At 42.0% G+C, this 22,178-nt stretch overlaps 1 protein-coding gene across 1 annotated transcript in view; it reads right to left on the reverse strand.

The window, feature by feature from the left end:
- The window catches only part of SIM1 (SIM bHLH transcription factor 1), a 46,916-nt gene that overhangs the window by 10,508 nt on the left and 14,230 nt on the right, over positions 1-22,178 (reverse strand). The window contains exons 8-9 of the mRNA XM_086744868.1: positions 21,521-21,668; positions 633-798 (exon numbers count right to left, since the gene is read on the reverse strand). Coding sequence (XP_086600994.1) covers positions 633-798; positions 21,521-21,668 — 314 coding nt within the window. The remainder of the gene's footprint in view (positions 1-632; positions 799-21,520; positions 21,669-22,178) is intronic.

The following is a 22,178-nucleotide window of genomic DNA, read 5'->3' on the forward strand; positions in this document are numbered from 1 at the left end:
CTCAGTCAAGTCTGGTGCATTCTCCAAGTGGGGACATGTTCCTTACACATTAGGCCTGACAATGAAATCTGGGAAACTAAAATCTACTGATGCCAATGGCCACCTCCTGGCGCTTTCTCCCTTTCAAAGCTTTGCAAATAGAAAAGGTCTCTTGTTCCAGTTCAGCAAGATAGCTTATTGCTCTCCCCCCTCAAAACTCACTCCTCCTAACTAAGATTTCACTATTAAACTGCTGTTAAACATCTGCCAGCTTTCTAGATAGTCGGAATTATTAAAGATTAAGTAACAAAAAGCAAGCTTTTTCAAATGGCAAAACTCACAATCCTCTCAAACCAAGTATTTCAAAACCAACATTTCCACTTGTCCTTCTGTCCGCTCCTCATTAACTCTGAGCCCTGTGCTGTTATTATTGTTGACGATGATTTATTATGCATGCTGAAACATAAATGTTTCCAGCTTTTTAGAAACAGTTTAAAGAAACATATTCCTGTCTCAAGATCTTATAGCCTGTCATCCTTTATTCCCTTTGAGTAACATATTCTTTGGCCCCTTCTAATTACTTGGGTAAAATAGCAGTCAAAATCAAGATATTAAAACAGATTTAATTTTTTTTTTTGTTCACAGACAACTACCTGTGGGTATGGTGACGTCCTTGATTTTGACTTTGTGCTCGAGAGGCGAGATTTGCTTCCCTTTCTATTATCCGTTATGGTCTGAGTTGAATTTGCATATGAGAATGCCGGCTTGGTAGCAGTGACTTGATCCAGGGAGAGCTGTAGTCCTTTATATTCAGTATCCCTATATAAAAGGCAAAAGTGAAAAACAAACTCACTTCATATCTTAATGGGAAACATTCCTTCCTTCTTAGCAGGGGGTGGAAACAAAAGATATTTTTAAGGAAAAAGAATAAAACCATCCAGGGCAAGCCAGTATATCCCCCTAATACACTTAAGTAATATAGCTTACTAAACAATAGCACTATTTTTATACTGAAAATATGATTGCTTTTTGCATCCAACTGTTATCACCCTGATCTACTTTCTTCAGCAATAAAAAACAATGGGATGGAAATTTCTGAGATTTATATTACAGTTCTGCATTGGTCACATAGCTAAGCAGTAAATAGGATACATTTTCCTCAAAACTCTTTTAGCAGTACAACTACAAACTTATCACATGTGTATACGTGTGTGTGTGTTCTTGCATGTCTGGAGGTGCACATAACAGCCTACATAGATGTCTAAATAAATTAAATCACTTTTTTTTCTATGGAAAACATTTCACCTTTAAGATTGTATTTGTCATTGTTTATAAGGTTTCAGGCAATTGGTGCAAATTTTTGAATTTTCCTTGTTCTATGAGTCTTTTGACTGTTCATTCCTCTGTTTGAAGTTTCTTATACTGAAAGAGTTTACCAGACAGAGAAAACAGCTAAATCAATACAAATCTTGGGATTTAAATTATCTGACCCCCACTCTCAAAATGCTAGAGTTTTTCTATAAGGAGCTAGATATAACAGGAGTTTGGGAAGTTTAGTATTAGTTTCTTCAAACTTTCTAATGAATACACAAAAATAAGAAAAGCTGGCACTATTCACAATGTCTTACTAAGCACGAGGGCATATGCATGGAACTGCACCCCTCTGCACACATCTGCATGTCTGCTGATACCCGGGGGAGTAAGAAACGAGCTCTCCAGCTTTCATGTAGTCATACGGAACCTATTCTGACAATGATTTATTAAAAGAGAGCGAAGCAAGAGTTTCTTCCTGACCTACCTACCTGAAGGAAAAGAGGAAGGATTCATGGCTTTTCTCTTCCTTTGTGTTAATCAGTAGAGAAGTAGGAGAGCAAGGGAAGAACAATGCTTCTCTTACACAGTCAAGGAGGCAACATATTCGTTCACATACCCCATACTCCATCTTAACCTAAAGACTCATTTTGATTAATTATATTAATAATAAAAGCTTCACCCAGCTTTAGCAACAATATCTTGCTCTATAATCACATATATTTTGATGAAAGCCATGACAGTCTAATACTTTTTTGAAAGGAGCTGCACCACAACCTAAGCATATTGCAGCTTGGTACACTGAAATGCTTTCAGATAAAAGTCGGAGCAGAAGGAAAAACTTGATAAATCACTGAAATAAATTAAATAGGATGAATTTTTTAACAGCCTCAGGTTAACCTGCAGAACAGACAAAGTAATTCATGCCAGTTTTACACTAGCATTTTTTTGCACCTGGAAAACAACAAACTTTTTGGTTGAAGAGGCTTAGTTTGTTTGGCAATGCAAACAATGTGTATGTATCCATGTACAGATAACACATGAAAATTAATCACTGACATTAGAACTGCTGACTACACGTTTGCAGTCCATAGCAGACAGAGATTGGCCAACTATAGCTAATGTTTTGTAATGTGAAATTACTTCTTAATGAGGTATTTCTTCAAATTTTGGCTATAATAGAGATAGGCCTCTGCTATAATACTTTCATTTCAAATATCCTGCCTGCAGTGAAAGCATCTGAATATAAGGATTTGTTTTGGCCTATCTGACAAGTAAGGCTTATCCCCATATTTGAAACCATTAATCTTTCCTGTGGTTACCCTCAGAATTTCCATCCAAACACCTTGGCATGCAAAGAATCTGTCTCCATAACCGAGTCCTACCAAATTATCTTTATGCTATACAAAACATCAGAAACAGAAGATGTCAATTAATCTTCATATTTAACTACTACAGTAGCATGAGAGATTATCAACAGTCCCGAAAAATCAGTCCCACCCTGATATACACATTCTCCCTGACTATTTGATTATAAGAAAAGGAAGAGTCTTGTGCCTCAGTGTCAGATGCAGAAAGTGTTGCCACCAGAAATCAAAATTAATCAAAACTAAGTAGATAAGTTGTTCACAGCCCTAGGGATATGAAGAGGTTCTGTTTCATTTTTGAACCTACCAACCTTTTGCCTCCCTTCTTGCTGGAGAACCCATAGCTTGGCACTCCTGCCATTACCTCCCCATCTCTGGTGTATGCCACCCCGTAAGAGTCTGCTACTTTCTTAAGTCAGTAGAAGAGTTTTAAAAATTTGGATGAAACGCTACCCCAGTATACAGACCACAGACTGTCACTCCAACACTGCTTGCTTGCTCTTAGGATCTGTATAAGTGCCAAGCATTCAAATCAGAGAGACTACGCTCTACAACACTTCTAGGTCACGGGAATATAAAAAAAAAAAACCAGGCAATCCAGGCTGCCCACAACCTTGCATGCCATTATATGTCACCTTTCTACGTCCTTGGTATTGTTATGGTGAGGAGTCACCCTCCTAGAACACCACACATTAGAATAAACACCACAAGCTGATATTTGCAGCCAATTGCTTAGATAGTAACATCATTAAATAAAGAATACGAAAAAAACTATCTGAAGTTCTTGCTGTCAAATGCAAAGTTTCCCCTTAGAAAAAGAACACACCTGCACTCTCCTTGCAGATGAAAGACCTGGACTTTTTTGCATCACCAAGACATGATTCAATACCAACTCAACCCTATCCTAGCACAGCCACCCTTCAGAAGAGCCGAGATAGACACCAGAACACCAATAGTAACAGGCCAAGATAAAGACCAGAAGTTTAAGGGAAAAAAAAAAAAAAAAAGAGCAAAGAAAATGCAGAGGAAGGGTTCTGTGGTCTCAATGTCAGATGCAGAAGATGTTCCACCAAGAAATTAAAATATTTGAGTATATCCATATGCACTGTGAGGCAAAGGACAAGAGGAACCAGGACTCCTAGTGGTATACAAACTACAGATGGAAATTCTGACAACTTCCTGAAGGAATTTATAAAACTTCCGCCAACCGTGGAACTGTAATCTCCAGATTCCTGTTCTCAGACACCTGAATCCTCTATTACACAGTCCCAGCAACACAGTAGTACTGCATCTTGTGTTCTACACATAATTTAAAAAGAGGTAGTGGATACAAGCCTCTTCCTCCAAGGTCCTCACCTTCAGGATCCCACAGGGATCCATACAATCTACATCTATCTACATGAGACTGCTGAGAGAGAGAGTGATATGGCATGTTTTCAATTGCTAACAGTATGTTGCTGACAATCTACTATTTATCTCATTTTCTGATGCAACTATCATCACTATAAAACATCAGAATAACTACAGGAAATTAGCTCTTAAATGAAGAACAGATGGATCAAACTGAATCCAGACAAGACCAAAGTGATGCCTCTTTGCAAAGGGAAACACATTGAAGACCTCCACCTTTTCATGATGGGAAACAGCCATTCTTTCCACAGTTGGATGGAAATTCTAGGTCCTCTTTGACTCCTCAAAAAACTTGGATGCATATGCTTTTGGTAGCGTATGCTTCCAAAAATGTATTATTTCTCCTCTATCTTGTGTTATCACCCCCCCCCCCATATGAGAATCTTCTCAGTATGTTCAATGTACCAGGCACCTACAGACTGGATTGCCATGCTTCACTGTAAGTGAAAAGAAATCAGAAGACAGCATAAAATCGTCTTGCTACAATATGCTGCTTCCCATTTTCTTCTCAGATCTAACTCCCAAAAGCATATCCATTCTGTGCCGTGTCTCCAGTTCTTCCAATGCCCATAATAAAGCTTGAGCCTAATTTTGAAAGCACTTACTGATGTACTAAAGCTAGCATCATGAAAAATCAAGGATCAATGGCTGTACCAACTGCACTCCTCTGCAATAAAGCATATAAATGTCAAGTACAAAGCATTCTTTACTCAAGGGAGCTAGCTATAGTAAGTTGCTGATGGAGAAGGGTAAAGGCTGAAGCAGATAAATTTTTGGAAGAGGAAGTCAATCTGTTTGCACATGACTTGTATGCCAGCTGGATCTGCAACACCTGTGTGAAAAGTTCTCACAATTCAGCTTTAGAAGACACTTTCTGCCTACTACCATTGCCAAAATGCACAATATGAAACATGGTGGCAACAGTCTGTCTAACTAAAGTTTGAGAAAGAGATAATGACTCATTAGCAGATAGACTCAGAAAAGAACAGTAAGGGAGTATGACAGTACCACAAAACCTGAATTCTCGGCAAAAAACAGAGCTTGCACAAATATGGCAACTAAGTGCATGGATAAAGCTCACCATGAAACTGAAAAAAAAAAAAAACAGAGCTTTTTTGATATGACCTTTTGGAAGGAAAAAAAGATGAGGAAAGAGTGAGTCAGCTTTGTTAGAAATAATGTTGGGAAGACTGGAATTAATGACAGAGGCCCAGTGGGCACAGTGTGGCCCACGACAAACTAAAACTCTACAGACAAGCCAGGCTTTTTTGTAATTGCGTTTCTTCAAGAAATAGGGTGAAGTTTGGCACTACTTTAACCAAAATCTAAAAACTAAAGTGAGACTAGACGTCAACCTTAGAGAGCTAAGGGCACAAATAGTTTTGAAGATATTCAGATTCCCTACTGTTGTAGTTTAGCCCTGATCAGGACCAGACTACGCAGTCTCTCTCTCACTTCCCCCACCCTCTGAGAGAACGGGGGGAGATAATATAAAAAAAATGGCTTGAGGTTTGAGATAAGGACAGGGAGAAATCCTTAAAGTTACCATTACGGGCAAAACAGACTCGACTTGGGGAAAACTATTCATTTATTACTAAAAATAGCAGGATAATGAGACAGAGAATGAGATAACCTCTCCCCACCCCTCCCTCTTCCCGGGCTTAACATTGTCTCTACTACTTTCCCCCCACCACCACCCCGAGCAGCACAGGGAGGGAGAGGGAATGGAGGTCGCGGTCAGTTCATCACGCGTTGTTTTATGCCGCTGCGTCATCGTCGGGGGAAGAACTCCTTGCATTCCTCCCCTACTCCGTCGTGGGGTTCCTCCCACGGGCCACAGTCCTTCGTGAAACTGCTCCGGCGTGGGTCATCTCTTCCACGGGGTGCAGTCCCTCCAGAACAGCTGCCCCAGTGGGCCCTCCACGGGCCACAGCCTCCTTCAGGCATCAGTCTGCCCCAGAGTGGGGTCCTTCATGGCTGCAGGTGGATCTCTACTCCTCCGTGGACCTCCATGGGCTGCAGGGGGACAACCTGCTCCACCATGGTCATCACCACAGGCTGCAGGGGAACCTCGGCCAGGAGCCACATTACTCCTCCCCCTCCTTCTTCACTAACCTTGGCATCTGCAGCCGTTCCTCTCACAAGAAAAGTTCTTCACAAGAAGCGGGCAGATGCCTCTCAGGATCCTTTTTACATCTTATTCACTTCTCATCTCCTCTCCACTTCTTGCAGCCAGGCCGGGCTGAGTCGGGATCAGTCGGTCGCCCAGCGGGAGGCCAGAGGGTGAGGCCGGCAAGGCCCACAAGGCTTGCGCCTCCCCCTCTCTGCCCCCACTCAGCTTCTTCACATCTTCTCTTCCTTTTTTTTTTTTTTTTTGGTTTCCCCTTCTTAAATACGTTATCACAGAAGCCTTATCAGGGAACATTCTGCTACCAATTGGCTCAGCCTTGGCCAACAGTGGGTCCGCCCTAGGCCCGGCCGAGTCCACTGAACAAAGGGGAGCAACTTCTAGCAGTTTCCTACAGAAGCTACCACCTTAGGCCCCCCCTCACTAAACAAAACCAGAACACCTACTTAAAGACAGCATTGGCTATGAACAGAAGAGAACTCAAGCCCTGAAAAATGCTTTCAAATAGAAAGAGCAACTCAACAGGACCTTCCAGAGGAAGGAGTAAAATAATTACATCCATTAGTGAAGAAAAAAGATCTAGATTAAACCAAAAGAACTTCAGAAGGACAACAAGAGTAAAGATTAGAGATCTAATATCTCTTCAGTCATACACCATATAACCTTCAGAACAAGAAAAAAAACCTTCAAAAAAGAAGAAAAAATGCTTAGCCCATGGAAAACTAAGCAAATGCCATAAGAAAGAGCATCTTTTTATGTTAATATCACAAGATGCCAGATAGGAAGAATAAGCTATACATGCGCTGACTGAAAATACATAGACAACCAACAAAGAGGAAGATGTTTACAGTGTGTTTAATTAAATCGAAAGACACTAAATTTAGGCACCTTAAAGAAGATTCACAGAAAATCAGTTTTTATATGGCATTGAACTGAAATGCATTTCAGTTCATTCTCTTCTGCAGCAATCAAAATATCAGTACACAACTGAAAACAGATCTCACTCTTATTCTTAGGTACCTTTCAATTGAAAGTCTGAACAACATGCAATGATCATACTATCACTGGAAATCACAGCCAATAAAGAATAAAAAGGCATCATGGGACCATCTAAACCTAACAAACACTGGGTAACATACACCCATGTAATTCCTTACACATATTAAAGTAATTAAAGAAGTACAAGCTGAAAGTAAAAGCGTTAGATGATCTTAATGCAGCAGGTACAATCATTCAGATGACTGAAGTGAAGCAGAAGGCATTGTTCATGCAAAGGAAAATGATGTAATTTTAACTGGTTGCACTATTATTTCTTTTGAACACATAATATATGTTGATCATTTCCTCTAGTTTTACATGAAAAATCTGTAAAAAGAGACATATACACCCCGCATTTCTTTTAGTTAAAAATCAGAAAAATTATATTTTTCAGATTTTCTACCAGTCTAACAGAACACAGAATAGAGATTGTGAGATAAAACTGAAGGTGTTAACATCACTAATGTTCAGTCTATTTTGCTGAGTTCTTGCAATTCAGTTAATATCAGCCATGAAGGTGGTAAAAGTCTGGCACTTCCTCATGCATGTCTGACCACAATACTGTAATATATCATTCTTCCACTTTTAAACAATGTCTGCAACTTTTAACATTTCCACACTCCAGCTCATGCAATGCTAACAGAGCGCCATTCAGCAGATGAGTGAAAAGGGAACAGATTTGGGCTGTTTGTCATCTTCACAGCTTTCTAAATTAGCAGATGGTACAACAAAACAGACAATTTCCTCATCTGCTGTGTCCTCTGTCCATGTACAATGTGTCTCAGAAATGTTTACAAAGGCCTCGGTCGGCTCACGAGGCTTGTCAGGAGGAGCGTGTGCAATCCCTGTAGCATCTTCCAGAACCAGTCAAAGTAAGGAGGAAAAATTTCAGGGCAAAGTGGGAAAAAAAGCTGTTGAACCTCACTGCTCATTCTGAACCTACACTGACATTCAGTTGTGCAACCTACTGCTAACCAAAGTAATTGGAAAGACCCTCCAGAAATCTTTCAAGTGGTTGTTTTTAATTCGTACCCTTAACGGTTAAGCAATGCATCTACTTGGAGAAGCATGAGATCTGTATGTTGGATCCCTTCATTAAGTTCCAGCCACCCATTTATCTCCATAAATAGCAGAAGCAACAGTAGCTGTTTACATCTTGTTGAGTCAAAGTTTACAGCTTCTCCAGCCATGAGATTCATGTACATGGTATCATATTTCTATATTTGCTTTTAAAGACAGAGCAATGCAAACCAGGAAGTTTAATTAAATTATTTGATGCATTCAGGAAAATTTGGGCACAAAGTTTCCTGTACAGATCATTTAATACAAATGTCTGAGGATATCCTCCAGACAACCACTGTGAGAGAGAAATTTTATATATTCCCTGATTGGTTTCTCGTCTCAGAACACAGTCATTTAACTGTCAGTTAGAGTTACATAAAACATCCTGGCCTTTAGATAATCATGGTGTGGCTGAGTTTTCAGCAGTCCAAAGGTACAGTTTGTCATTCCCAACTACATGTCTAGCCATCTCTGGCTGTGAAAGGAGCCCTTTTGCACTGTATTTGCCTTTATTTACTGTATTTGATAGACAAAAATATGCACCAGGGATTTATTATTGTTTGTGAATAAAATGCCTAAGATATTCTTGGATAATTATATATAAATATAACTAAATAATATAACTATATAACTATTTTTAGTTACAGATAGTACAGGAAAAAAAAATGCTTTAAATAAATATGATGACCTGAGTTTAATCCTGCAATGTTTATTTATACTGGGAGTGCTTTCTTTCAAATGTGAGGTGCCTACGAGCACAATTGGCTAAAAGTCATATTCAATGTATATTCAGTGCTTGCCAAGTTAAATGGAGAAATATTTGACAGGAGTTTATGTATGTTAGAATCTGCCTGATAATGAGAAATTTGGATTAGAGGGACATAGCCTGCAATGCTTTTTGTTTGTTTGGATAGCCACCAAATAGTTAAGAACACTATATCTGAAGGCATGTTAAACCTTGCAGAACTCCATGAGTCATGTCCATACTGTCAATCTTTATTAAATTACTGTGGTGACTTCTTTGTCACCATCATCTGGGGTTTTTCATTACTTTACTTTCACCTGCACATTCAGAATAATATTTCTGAATAAACCAAAGGCCTGTTAAATGAGATTTTTAAAAGTCTAATTTTTTTTTCTTCCAACTACTCCCTTTCAACCACTCAGTGTCAACTCAGTGCATTGGCAAGTGCCTGTGCACAGCACCCCTCTAGGAATTAATGCCACATAAACGTAAGTTCTCACATATCGCTGTAAGACGGCTTCTGTTTTGCAGAAAGCCAGACTGACAATAGTGCAACAGACTGCTGTTATACAGGGTAGATGTTCCCATCTCAGACTTCTTAACATTTTTATGTGTTAAAAAATATACCTTGAATACCACTGACATCTTTAAGACACCATTCTAGTAGTCAAGTGATCTGGATTCCACGTGCAATCCTCCCATAGACACAGGTGTCGACAGATGCCACACTGGACAAATCATCATGGGATTTTAGCAAGCACTTGGTACTTGTCTGAGCTTACTTCAAGGCAGTCAATGGGACTTTTAGGTTTGGTAGGGTCAAATGTAGCCCAGCACTGATCACTTCTGAGAATCTCTACCTTAACTTTGCTGAATATTCACTCTGCAAGGGAAGATAACAATATGTTCTTGTAGGAAATACTTCTTTGGTGAAATATCTTTGTCTGTCTCACCTATTAAACTTAAGCTTTTGGTTGCAAGGAACAATCTCCTGCTGTCAATGCATGATAGCTAATGTTACTAAGCTAACTCTCAGCTGCAGCCCCTGGATGGACATCTACCACAGGTAACAAAAAAATACATTTCACGAGACCAGTAGTCAGGTCGCTATTGATGCAAAGTGTGTTTTTATTATTTCAGAATTTCCATGTATTCAATGCAAATATTTTTAACTACGTCCCATACCATTTATCCTTGATTAAACCTCTTCTAGATAGTTAATCATTAATGATTTCTTTACAGTTGCTGTGCAAACAGTTCATTCATGCCTATGACATATCAAATTTCACAGTCGTGTTCTTTAATTGGATTCATTTATTTCTAATCTACTTAAGCCCTCACTTCTGTAATGCTTGACTAAATATACATTAAACTCACTTATTTAAACTGCTAAAATAAATTTGAGATGTATTCTATGAATAAAAATACTTGATTGAATACATGTAATGGCATTGTTATTGTGTACCTAACTGAGCAGAAATCATTGGAAATAGCACACTAGATAGCTATATGATATGCTTAGACAAAAGGATTTGAGAGGATGCTGGTGATTTTTGGCAGAGATTATAAATTAAGAGGTTTCTAAATCCTAAGGATTCCTATAACACATTAAGGTACATAATAAGGAGAACCAAAAGGAGCTCTTCATGATTTCCATTAAGGATGCTGGGTGTTTTCATTTTAAAATCCAGGCACTTCTTTAGAGATAAGAGCCTCATATCAGTTCTGTTCCCTCAAAGCAAGGAAAAGGGCTAAAACAGCCAAGACACTTTCAAGATTTGACTATTCTATGTTTTCTAAGTAATAGTAACTGAAAAGTTGGCACAAAATTGGATGAAAGTCCTATTTCTGGGTGTTTAGAAGCCACAAAAGACAATTATGTAGCTATAGACCCTGAGATTTTAGGGGCACATACATATACAACACTGTCCTCTAAGGGGCCTAAGTATGGTCTTTAAAACCTAGTTTCAGATTTTTCTTCCTAGAACTAGTAGCCTTAAACTCCATTTTGGTGAAGAATCCTCTAATTTATATGTTTCACTGCTTACACTGACAAGTTTCACAAAAGAAAGATGCATCACATTGCAGAGAGGTCACTTATAATGCAGACTGCCGTGTGTATAAGAAAGTGCACACGATTGCACAATTATGCAGTAAATGAGAATTATAAAGATGAGGATTATGCCTCATACTGCACACAAACCCCTCATGCCCCTCAAATATCGTCTACTCTGACCATCCCATCTGAAAACCTGAAAAAGCTCGGAGTGGGACAGCAAGGATGGTGGGCTTGGAACAGCCTCCCTATGAGAAACAGTTAAGGAGACTCCTCATGCTGAAAAGGAGATAACTGGGAGAACAAAGTAAGATCTCTCAATTATGAGCGACATAGAAAAAATGAGTAGGAAGCAGTTTTTCACTTTTTCTTCTGACGCAAGAAGGATGGGCTATGAAAGGAATGAAAAGGTGGCACTTTCACAACAAAAGGAGGCCTTTCTTACCACATGTGTTTAAGCTTGGCAAAAGCTCACACGGTCTCAAAAATAAAAAGAGGTACATTTGTGGAGAAAAAACTCCCACAAAACATTGACAACTGATATCCTCAAAGATCTTGTCTCTTTCTAGGAAGTCATTTGAACTTCTTGAAGACTGGGAGAAACTGCTGGGGAAGCATTACTGCATGCTTGTTCTATTTTTAAACTCTTTCCAAAGTATTTGTTATGGTCACTGTCAGTAAGTATCTGATCCTGTAGAGCTGTTCTTATGTTACTGTCTGTACCACAGTAGTTAAGCAATTTTGTACTTCAGTTCCTTTGAAATTGTGCAATGAAGAGTGGTCCTGACAATTTGCTGTGATTACTTCTAATAATTTACTCTAAAAGTTAATTTATTGATATTTCAGATTTTATCAACTCCTCTGTGTTTCTCATAATTAAAGCTTTTGTTGAGACAATCTTCCTAAGATCCTAAGATGAACACTTTAAAAAAAAGCTTTTCTGTGATGATTTTCTGGATAAGCTTCTGTGATCTGGGAATAGTTTACTTAATAAAAACAGTGAAAAATGGTTTACTGTTCATTCTGTTTGTTCCTCCTTGGGAAATGTCCTGTCTGCGTGACTCGTAACATACTTGTCCATCATTTCAGCCTGCTTTTTCCAATCAGCTGTGCCCCATAGTGAAGAGGCATGTTAAGTCCAAAAGGCTTCATGAACTCCATCTAATGAGGAGGTCCCATTTAGAGTAGATCACTTTCTCTTTCATCAGATTAGTCCTTTCTTGCCGTAAGACTTTTACCTTCCTCAGAGGAAGTAGGATTTTTCTACAATGAAAGTCTTTCCGATTCACTTGTCCAGAGTTCCTTGGCTTTGGCCAAGGGACAGCACTTTGCCTTTACGGGCCATTGTGTGCCGTTTTCTGCCCACAAAGCAAGCAACCATGATATACTTAATAAATGCTTTTCAACTGAACCTTATTTTGCTTAAATTTTAGAGGAGGTAGGGGGAAGAAGACAGACAAGGATTTGCACATAGTTTTTGGCATTAGGGAAGAAAGGCTTTTGGGGTTTTTTTTTTTTTACAAATTAATATGTCTGTTTTCTCATTTCATTATTTGTACCTGAGTTAAACTGTATTTTACCTCCTTCCTACCCACAGTCAAACCGCTACTGCAGCCAAATTCCACTCACATTACTTGCCACTTGGGTCTAAGGCTCTGTTCATATCTGACTCAGGCTTGGTCATCCAGCCTTGATAGATAGACAATGTATAAAGTGTTTATGTTGATAAAGGAGGAGACAAATAGCAAGAAAAGCCAATATCACAAGGCTATAAGATAACACATAATACTCCATTTTATTTGATACTTTCCTGGTAATCACTGATTCTATCTCCTCAAAGTACACATTCTACACGGTTATATTTGTTAAGCAGGTCCATTAAATGTTAAAATTGATACAAGATAACCTGCTTGACTACCTAGACCCTCTGGGCCACAAAGTAAGTTAAACCACCATACATTGCACAATTATTGCTGACCCCACATCTTCTATCAAATTCAGAAAATATACTTTTTTAACAGCAGTTAATGTTTTTCAATGATAATACTAACAACAACTCATCATTACATACACAGTTCCAGAAACGCACGCTCATGTCAAAATCCAGCTTATGAAACTGAAAAATGAGTCTCCAGCAAGTTGAACAGTTATAGGCAGTGAAATACTTAACTAGGCATATCTAAAATTTCTCAACAAATAAATAAAAACAATTTAATAAAATACAATAACATCTATCTACAATCTTCTTTAGAAATGTAAATCTACCATGTTAGCTGGCTTTAACCACTCTGCTGTCACTACTTCACATACGCATTTATCAAGAGTTTCCAGATGCCTAGAAGTGTCTCTGACCAGGCTGCTGTACGTTGCCACAAAAATGTCCACAGCATACATGCAGATCAACTCCACTGCCAACCCACAACTGTCCTTGGACCAACACTACAGCTAATCTGCAGCTAAAGTAACGGTACATTTAATTTAGTTTGTGCAACAAGTCTAGTATATCATAGCATATGAGATTTACTGTGCTTGTGGTGGCCACTTCTGTAGCATGTACACAGCAACTCCAGAGTATCACACCTGTGCAAATGGCACTGTGCACCTTCTCTCCTCTACTGCTTTCTTGAACACACTAGATATCATCATGGAAACCCTAATTGCATATTCCTGTGTGAAGTTACACCACTGTAATCACACAGATACGCAGTTTTCTTTGGACTGAAGCGACATCCCCACCCCCGTTGCTGGTTTTCATGGACTCAAAAGCACTAAGGAGGCTGATCATCTTTCAGAAGACAACACTTTTTCTTTAACTCTTCTACTAGCAGCTTAGGATAGACAGAATTATTTGGGAAAACACTGTTCAGCAGTTTGGCCGCAAATGGGAGGATGCTATCAAGCTATTTGTCCCTAAATCCAGCCTTTATTTGCACAAATACTTGGATGTGCCTCATGAAGCAGTCATTAAAGATTATTATTTTGTTCTGTGTACAAAACAGTCTTTGGAAACAGCAAAAGAAAAATAGCATGCAATGCCTTTGGGTGAATTTCAGTTAACCAGGGCCTAAGACAGAGAGAGAGAGTTTTCTATAGCAACAGCCCACACTACCAGCTGCCAAACATAGTACAGAGATGATCGAAGCCACAGGCTACTTGGGAACAGGCTGCCTTCAGGGCAGGCTGTGCATGTTTGCTTCCTAACCGACAGCACAGATGTAAGACCGTTGAATATTGGAAGGGTTTAAAGATCTTCATGCTAGGTTATGTCAAAATATCCACTCAATGCTAGGGATAGAGCCAAACTTTAGTTAGACAGGCATTGGAGTTTCCATAGTTGCACTGAAACTTCAGCAGAAAATAGCTGTTATTTTCAACATTGCTGCCCCCAGGATTTATACATAGTGGTTTGTAGCTGAAAAACTATGGCTGTTCTTTATTACGTCCCAATTCAACACAGTAACAAATGGTCCTTCAGGCCATCTCTGTTTGGCAAAGCTAAGGAATATTCTTATTTCTAAGAGTGTGCCTAAGGGTTTTTTTTATTTCAAAACTGAATTCACTAGGATATAATCATGTACTGAAAGTTATGTCTAAGCACTTTTTGAGCCTGCCATGTGCTCAAGTGCTTCAGTAAATCAGGACTTCTGCGATTTAATTGCACTAAGTGGATGATAACAAAACATAACAACAGGAATAAATCGTCTAACTGTGTTAAAGATCATGTGATTGACTCCAGACTTCAGCCACCCCAAGCCTTCAGAAGGGTCAGACGCTCTACCCTTGTTCACACGGAGCGATGCCTGCCTCCATAAATAGTGTCATCAAAGTGAAAGGGGCTGCCTCTGAAGTAACCTACTGAGTACGAACATGTGTGCTGGAGCCTGGCCCATGCTGTAAAGTACAAAAGAGAGGTGAGAGAAGGAGAATTAGATTTTAAACAGATACTTGCCACTGTTGAACGGACAAAGGAGATTTATTTGTTAGCACTTAATTTAGGCCATGTTGAAATGCCACGTTTGTGTGTGTACGAATAAAAACTAGCAAGAACACCAGAAGGTAGAGGGAAGAGCTTGTTTCAGGAGCCTTTTAGTAACTTATCACACCTGTTGTATCTCATTATAATTACAGTGAAACAACACGGGAATCACAGCAGTACTGAGATGCAGCACAGAGAAATGGGAGCGAACATGGCGACAGATGAAGGAAACAGAAGCAGAGCTAGCAAAACTATAAACCTGCTTGAGGAAGGCACTGGTACTATTATGAAAGCAGGAGCCAGTCTGGCATTTGGGTTTGTGCAGAGTATGGAGAGGATGACAGTGTCGAAGGGAAACCTTTGGTAGCAGTTAACCGCTCGGCCTGCCTGCACTGGGGCTGGTCCCCAGAGGGACTGAAGGGCCTGGCTGCCATAGTGGTTCTCACAGGCCTCGTTTGTGCCGTTCAAAGTGCTGAAGGGCAGGATAAGGATAAAGTGCAAACAACCTCTCTTGCAGGAACAGCCGTGCTGCAGGGTACAGTACACTGCTTCCATGTAAAGCAAAATCTGTGGCAGTTCACCTTAAACTACATACTATGGCCTTTTAGGAGTAAGAGCAGGCCTTGTACCTTTCGTCAGTAGAGCGAGGCAGACAGCTGGAGATAGTAACCGCTTCAGCCATTGCCACCGCTGAACGGGTCTCAACCCCAGACAATCATTTTACAAGATCTGCAACTCCGTGTTTGGGAGGAGGGAGTTTCCAAAGGCTTGGAAGAGCTAGCACACCAAATTGGAAAAGGATGAAGTGGAAAGCATTTGAAGTCACTTTTCTTTCTTGGAATAAGAGACACTTATTTGCCATCCTAAATTTCATGCCATGTAAGACTATCAGTATGCAAGCATTTAAACTAATGACTGCTTTTTTTTTTCCCTGTGGATCTGAGCTGCCGTCCTTTAATCCTTACCCTAGCAAATAAAACTTCTTTCATAGGAGCAGTGACTGTAGACTCTGGCTCACCGTTTTAGTGCCTTGGCCATTACAGTCACCTGGTTTAAATACAAGCATAGAAATTTGGAGTGAATTAAACAAATGGTAGCTAAGAAAGCCTGTACACGAACAAAGAAGAACTGCAGAAACGTATTGTGGACACCTGGAAAAGCCTGTCTCCTATTTGCAAGAAATATATAAACAATGTTCCAGGGAGAGAAGTCTGTAATAAAAACTAATAGTGAACAAACAGAATCCTGCACTGAGTAGTTCAAGAGGAATCCTTTTATACTTTTTTCTTTGAGGTATATGCTTTCCAAGCATTCTGATTGATTAAAACAATTCCTTTATATATTCATGTTGCTAATCAGATCATGTAAATGATCTTTCATATGATCACATTGGCTTTCTAATCTTAGAAAAAGCACATTGTAGATTCAACATATTAAGTGGGACCCAGTTCTGTGCACGATTATGCAAGTAGCAAAATTCCCATTAATATAGAGAAATAGAAAGGAAAAGCAGCAGGTCAGTTTTGATTCTACTGTTTACAACTACTTAAGAAAAAATACATTATCTAGTTAAGGTCACTAAGCCTTATCTCAAATATTAGAGTTAGATGGCTAAGCTTACTCATACAACTAGTCCCACTAAGGATAGGAGTAAGGGCGTCCAGTATTTCTTCTACAAGTAGTAACTTTCCCACTATACTCACTGTCCTACACACTCCATCATACACTTGAGAGATACAAGAGAACATGTATCTATCTACCTTTGACTGAGAAGAGGACTCTGAGGCAGTTCCAAATAGGTCGATTTGAGAGAAACACTTAAGAAAGATGGGGCTGCAAGTACAGAAATATAGTTTCTGGATTCTCCCATTGACTAGGACAAGAAGGAGGTGATACCCAACAGCCCAGAGACAGGCCAGAAAGAGGATGTTTATGAAAAACTATGGAAATATTCCATTGTTTATGTCCAAAAATATGGATAGAGCTTTGTTTCCACGTGAAACATAAATTCTCTTAAAGCCCTCTTCATGTGCCGGGGAGGAATGTTTTCAAAGTCTGAGCCGTCACACAGAATGTTACCACACTGCTTATACAATCACTTTAAATCTGGTAGTACACAAAGCTATAAATAGTAATAGTAACCTAAAGATGAAGTGTGTAGATACAATTAATGGTTAATTTATTCTAAATTGCATTTACCACATCGTTAAGTAAAACATTCATCAATATGGCAGTTATTTGTGAAATAATCTTTCAAACAAATTGCTTTCAATTTGTGCTTCTAATCAGTCAGTTACATAATGCAATGTGACGAGGTCAACCAGAACTACATCCTAGATGTACTGTATCTTCAGAACAGAGATTAGTCACAATTAGGTACCTAATCCCTGATATCTGTATATGTTACTGCTATTGCTATTCTTTTAAATGCTGAAGGACAACGAAATGCATGTAGGAGAGCTTCCTTAGCTTTCTCTGGGGACAAATTATTATAATATTTGCTCGTGCTCAAAAAGTCAAAGGATTTGCACTTTGCGTTACCCATTTGTTTAAAGGGAGGTTGTTTGCGATCTAAATATGAACTTAACTTCAGCAGTTGCATTCTCTATTAATCGACTCATACTTGAATCCCTTTATGTGATAAACATGCACAGCTAATAATCAATGATATGGCAACTGTGTGTACAGAACAAATAAGGAAAGAAACACCTATTCTGTGTCTGTACTTACACGTTCCAAGCGGAATACAAAGAAGAGCAAATCTATGTTTTAAAGCTGAAGTCCTTAAAGGTCATTTATATTAATTTTTGACACACTGCTACTACAGAAAAAATAACCTTCCCTCTTGTTGCTAAAATGCCCTTGCCATCATACCCATTTAGTTCAGTATATATACTTGTTACAAACATTTGTTCTCAACCCTAGAATTAACTTTCTCAAAGCTTGAGATTTATGGAAGATGGAAATTACCTCTTTTTTATTTTCTGAACTGAGGGGTGGGGTGGGGGTCCCTTCTGCGTAAACCTGTTGTCATTCTTTCCATTTTCATCACCTGCATCGCCCAGGGGAGCTGGGAAGCTACAAGCTAAAAGATTCCCACTCCTCCTCTTCAGCCTGCACTGAAACTGATCCAGACAGTCCTCCAGACCAGTTTGGCACTTACACCACTCGGTAATCGCTCCTTTTCCAAAACATCAGAGCACTCAGGATCCTCTCAACAGTGAGAAAAAGCTCCTTATCCCATGAGCAAACCAGAAAAACTCCTGAGTGAAGAAGGGGACTGGGGAATCAGCAGCTCAAAAACTTGCACCATATCTTCCAAAATCTATGATCCCTTTTGCTGTTTTCACCTCAACTCAGTGAAAAAGACTGACATTTCCTATTTTCAAAGGAATCTTTGGCGAGAGGTATCCCACCTTTCAAGCTCCACCCTGCAATCCCAAACGCAGCTCTCTGTTATTTCAAAACATAAAACCACTGGTTTACATCTCTGCTGCTTCACACACACGCACACTCAGAAGTTCCTCGTTTACTGGAATAATCCAATGTTATCCTTCAGGAGTTGCAGTAGCTATAGGATTTATACTGGAACAAAGTTTACTAAAGATTTGCAAATTTTGAGTGCTACAGGACCTTTACTCAGCCCTCCTGGAGTGGAGACTACCTCATACCAGAGGAAAATGTCAAGTTCCCATAACCTCTTATTTTCCCCTGCATTTTCACTACCAATCTTCCCTATTTGAATGATAACATGTTGACTCTGAACAGCTCATCAAGACAATTAAGCCAACTCTAGGTACGAGGAGTTCAGCATCTCTCCGCCTGACTCTTCCACCTTTCTCCAACGGCTCCCCTCCACCTCACGTTACCCATTTCAGAGGCTGACTACATCTCCCCGTTTTTTAAAAGCCAGCCCTTTCTTTGCTTACAGGCCCCCAGCACACGGCAGGGCCTGTTCTTTGCATTTATTTTTCCGAGCAGCAGACTAGCTGTAGGATAATAATGATAATAATAACAACAGAAAAAAAAAATAGTAATAATGCTGCAGTGGAAGCTACACCCGTCCCCTGGAGCCTGGGCAGCCATTTCGGCAGCAGCCGCCCTGCCACAGAGGCCAGGAGGGTGCGATCTCTTCTCCTGCAGCCCCCCAAGGAAGAGCAGGCAGGGTCACCAGATCTCGAGGACCCAAGCATTCCCAAATCGGGTTTTAACGCAGTCGCGGTGCCAGCATTGCAGCCGCCGGCAGCACACGGCAGTTGCGGCAACCAGTGACGGACCCACACCTCCCAGCGTTTCCCATCCATGTTTTTGGCGGCCTGACTCCCTTTCTGCCCCCTCACCACCCTCCGCGCTGGAGGCAGTTGAGCAAAGAGCGCAAGGGGAGCACTCAGGTTACGCCGCGTGTAACCTCGTCCTCCCAGGGAAATCTTAAAACAACTGTAGTCCCCCTACACGTCAGCCTGAAAATGAGTGTAAATACAGCCTTGTTCTTAAAATCCACAGACTTGCACGAAAACACAAAGACGCTGGCTCCAGCGAAAAATCAGCGGAGGCGGGGGAATCGCGCTATTTTGGGATCGCTGTGAGATTTGGGTTTGCTTTTTTTTTTTTTTTTTTTTTTTTTTTTTGGAGAGGTGGCAGGGTCCGGGGCTCCCCGAGCCAAGATCCAGGCGGGGAAATCTCGCCGGGTCGCGGATCCGCGGTGCGCGGAGTTTTCGTCCAACCACGCGGGGCTGGGCGGAGGGCGGACGGATGCGCACCCGCGCAGCCGGCTCTGGAGGTGCAAACGGCCCAGATAGCGACCCGATGTGGGTGTCCCCGGCCCCTCCGGGCCCCTGGTAGCCTCCCTGGGCTGGGGTTACACCGGCGGTGACCGCCGTGCTGGGGCAGCCCCACAGTACAAGAGGTCCTGCAGCTGGAAAATGGCTCCGAGGGGTTTGTCTGATCCTCTCCCCCGCCCGCCCGCCCCCACAAACCGGGGTGGTCCCTGCTTGCTTTGCTGTGCCAACCTGAAACGCCAATAATGCAGAGAGGGGCTGGCGTAGGGGCAGCGGGCACAGCGAGGTACGGAACAGCCAGAAGAGAGGTGGTAGTGCCTCTGCCGACCCGCACCTCGCTGGGTGGGTGCCACAGTGTTACCCCGCCGCGCCCCGCATCCCCTTTTAAAGTCAACGAAAAGTATTTTCTTTAAAGGGGCATCGCGCTTTACTCCCATTTGGGCTTCTTTGTCCCAGATCTCTGCTTTCTCACGGAGGTGCGATAACCCCTGCCTGCCCAGCTCGGAGCACGGTGCCCGTCATCACCTTACAGACCCCTTCCCCACCCCACCGGCCCCACCTGCACCCGTGACCGGAGCCATTACCCCCGCATCGAGCCGCTTCATTTTTGGGAAGCGCGTCTGCAACCCGCCTAACCAAAGCGCTCGCCACCCGTGCGCGCACGAAACCCGCAACTGCAAGAGCGTGATGCTGCCACGGCCGCCGTTTGCGGGGAGGAGCAGGTTGTGCCCCTCAGACGTTTCCAAAGCCTACGTTGGCCTCCAGAATAAAAAACGGGGAGCGGAACAGAGGAACAATCAGCCCAAGGACCAACGAGGCACCCCCGACCTGACCGGCCCTACCATCCTAGCGCAGCATCACTGCTGCCGCGGCCGGAGGAGATGCTGTCACAATGCAAAACGCTTCGGCACGGCCCGAGCCGCCTTCCTCTCCCTCACCAGGCTTCTGGGAGGCACAGCTAGAGCACAACCTAGCAATCCCCAAATACAAGGAGCTGCGTTGAGATAGGCGGTATCTCAACAGTCACTCTGATTATTATTATTTTTTTTATTTTATTTTTTAAAAGTTTAACTGACCCTTCTGGTCACCAACTTTCTTTGTGGTTCACTGTAAGGATCGCTCTCCAAGAACAAAAAAGAAATCTCGGAGCTTTGATAGAGACTCTGGATGAAATTAAGAACTTCAAACCCCAGACTTTTGAAAAGAAAAACAGATGTCCTGTTTGTTGAGTATAAATAACTCCGTACGTGGAAACTTTTTTTTTTTACGCTGCATTAAATTTTATTTAATGCTGGATGCATTTAAACTGTAAAAAAAAAAAAAAGGGGGGAGGGGCGCAGCAAAATATGTGGGTGCCCAACCTCTAAATCTTTTCCCCTCTCAAAAGAAACCGGCAGACGGGAAACCCTTCATCTAGATGAAAGCGCTCGGTGTTTTCCTAGCAGACCTGGCGAGCCTGCCCTGGTCAGCTCGGCAGCCGTGACCGGGGAAGGGGGGGAGAGGAGGCCCCCGGCGCCGCCCGGCCCGGGGCGCACCGGCAGGTGCCCGCCGCCGGGCGCTCGGCTCCGCTCGGGTTCACTCGGCTCCGTTCGGACGCGCTCGGCTTCTCTCGGGCTCGCTCGGCCGCGCTCGGGCCCGCGCAACGCGGAGCGGCCGGCGGGGTGACTTACGTGAGGACGTAGTTGACGCTGACGATGCAGTGCGGGCGGGAGGAGCGGCTGTTGTGGACGATGGTGGCGTAGCTCTGCACCCACACCCAGCCGCCGTGCTTGGCCAGGAACCGGTAGTACTTGGTGGTCACTTGCCCTTTCACCAGCACTGTGGGGGACAAAGCGGGGAGAGCCTCAGCGCGGCTCCTGCCTTCGTTGTGGTCGGCCCCGGGAAAGGGGGCTCGCACCCCCCACATTCCCTCCCCCCCGGACCCCCGGGGGCGAAGAGAGGGAGTGGGAGCCCCTTGGCATCACATGGGGAAGCGGCGTGGACCGAAACCCCCGTGGGCAAGAGTGGTGGGGACCCCCGGGCAGGGCTGATCTCAGCCCCTGAGAGTCGGGCCCCTCGGTATCAAAGGGGTTGCGAGGAGATGGGGGCGGGGGGGCAGGATGAGTACACTGGGGTGCTGCATTCCCCCCCCCCACTCCAGCCCGACATATCGTCATCGAGATTTCATTCCATAAATCTGCCTTTGGGTTTTATCTCTTCTCGTTACAATCCCTGTAAGGAAACTTACCGGAAATTAATATCCTTTTTATTAATCTTAGCCATGTATTAATGTCATCATGATATCAAAATAGAATAAAGAGCAGCTCGCCGAATCGGACTTACTACTGC

The sequence above is a fragment of the Chlamydotis macqueenii genome, chromosome 3, assembly GCF_036417535.1.
Source record: "Chlamydotis macqueenii isolate bChlMac1 chromosome 3, bChlMac1.mat, whole genome shotgun sequence".
Classification (NCBI taxonomy): domain Eukaryota; kingdom Metazoa; phylum Chordata; class Aves; order Otidiformes; family Otididae; genus Chlamydotis; species Chlamydotis macqueenii.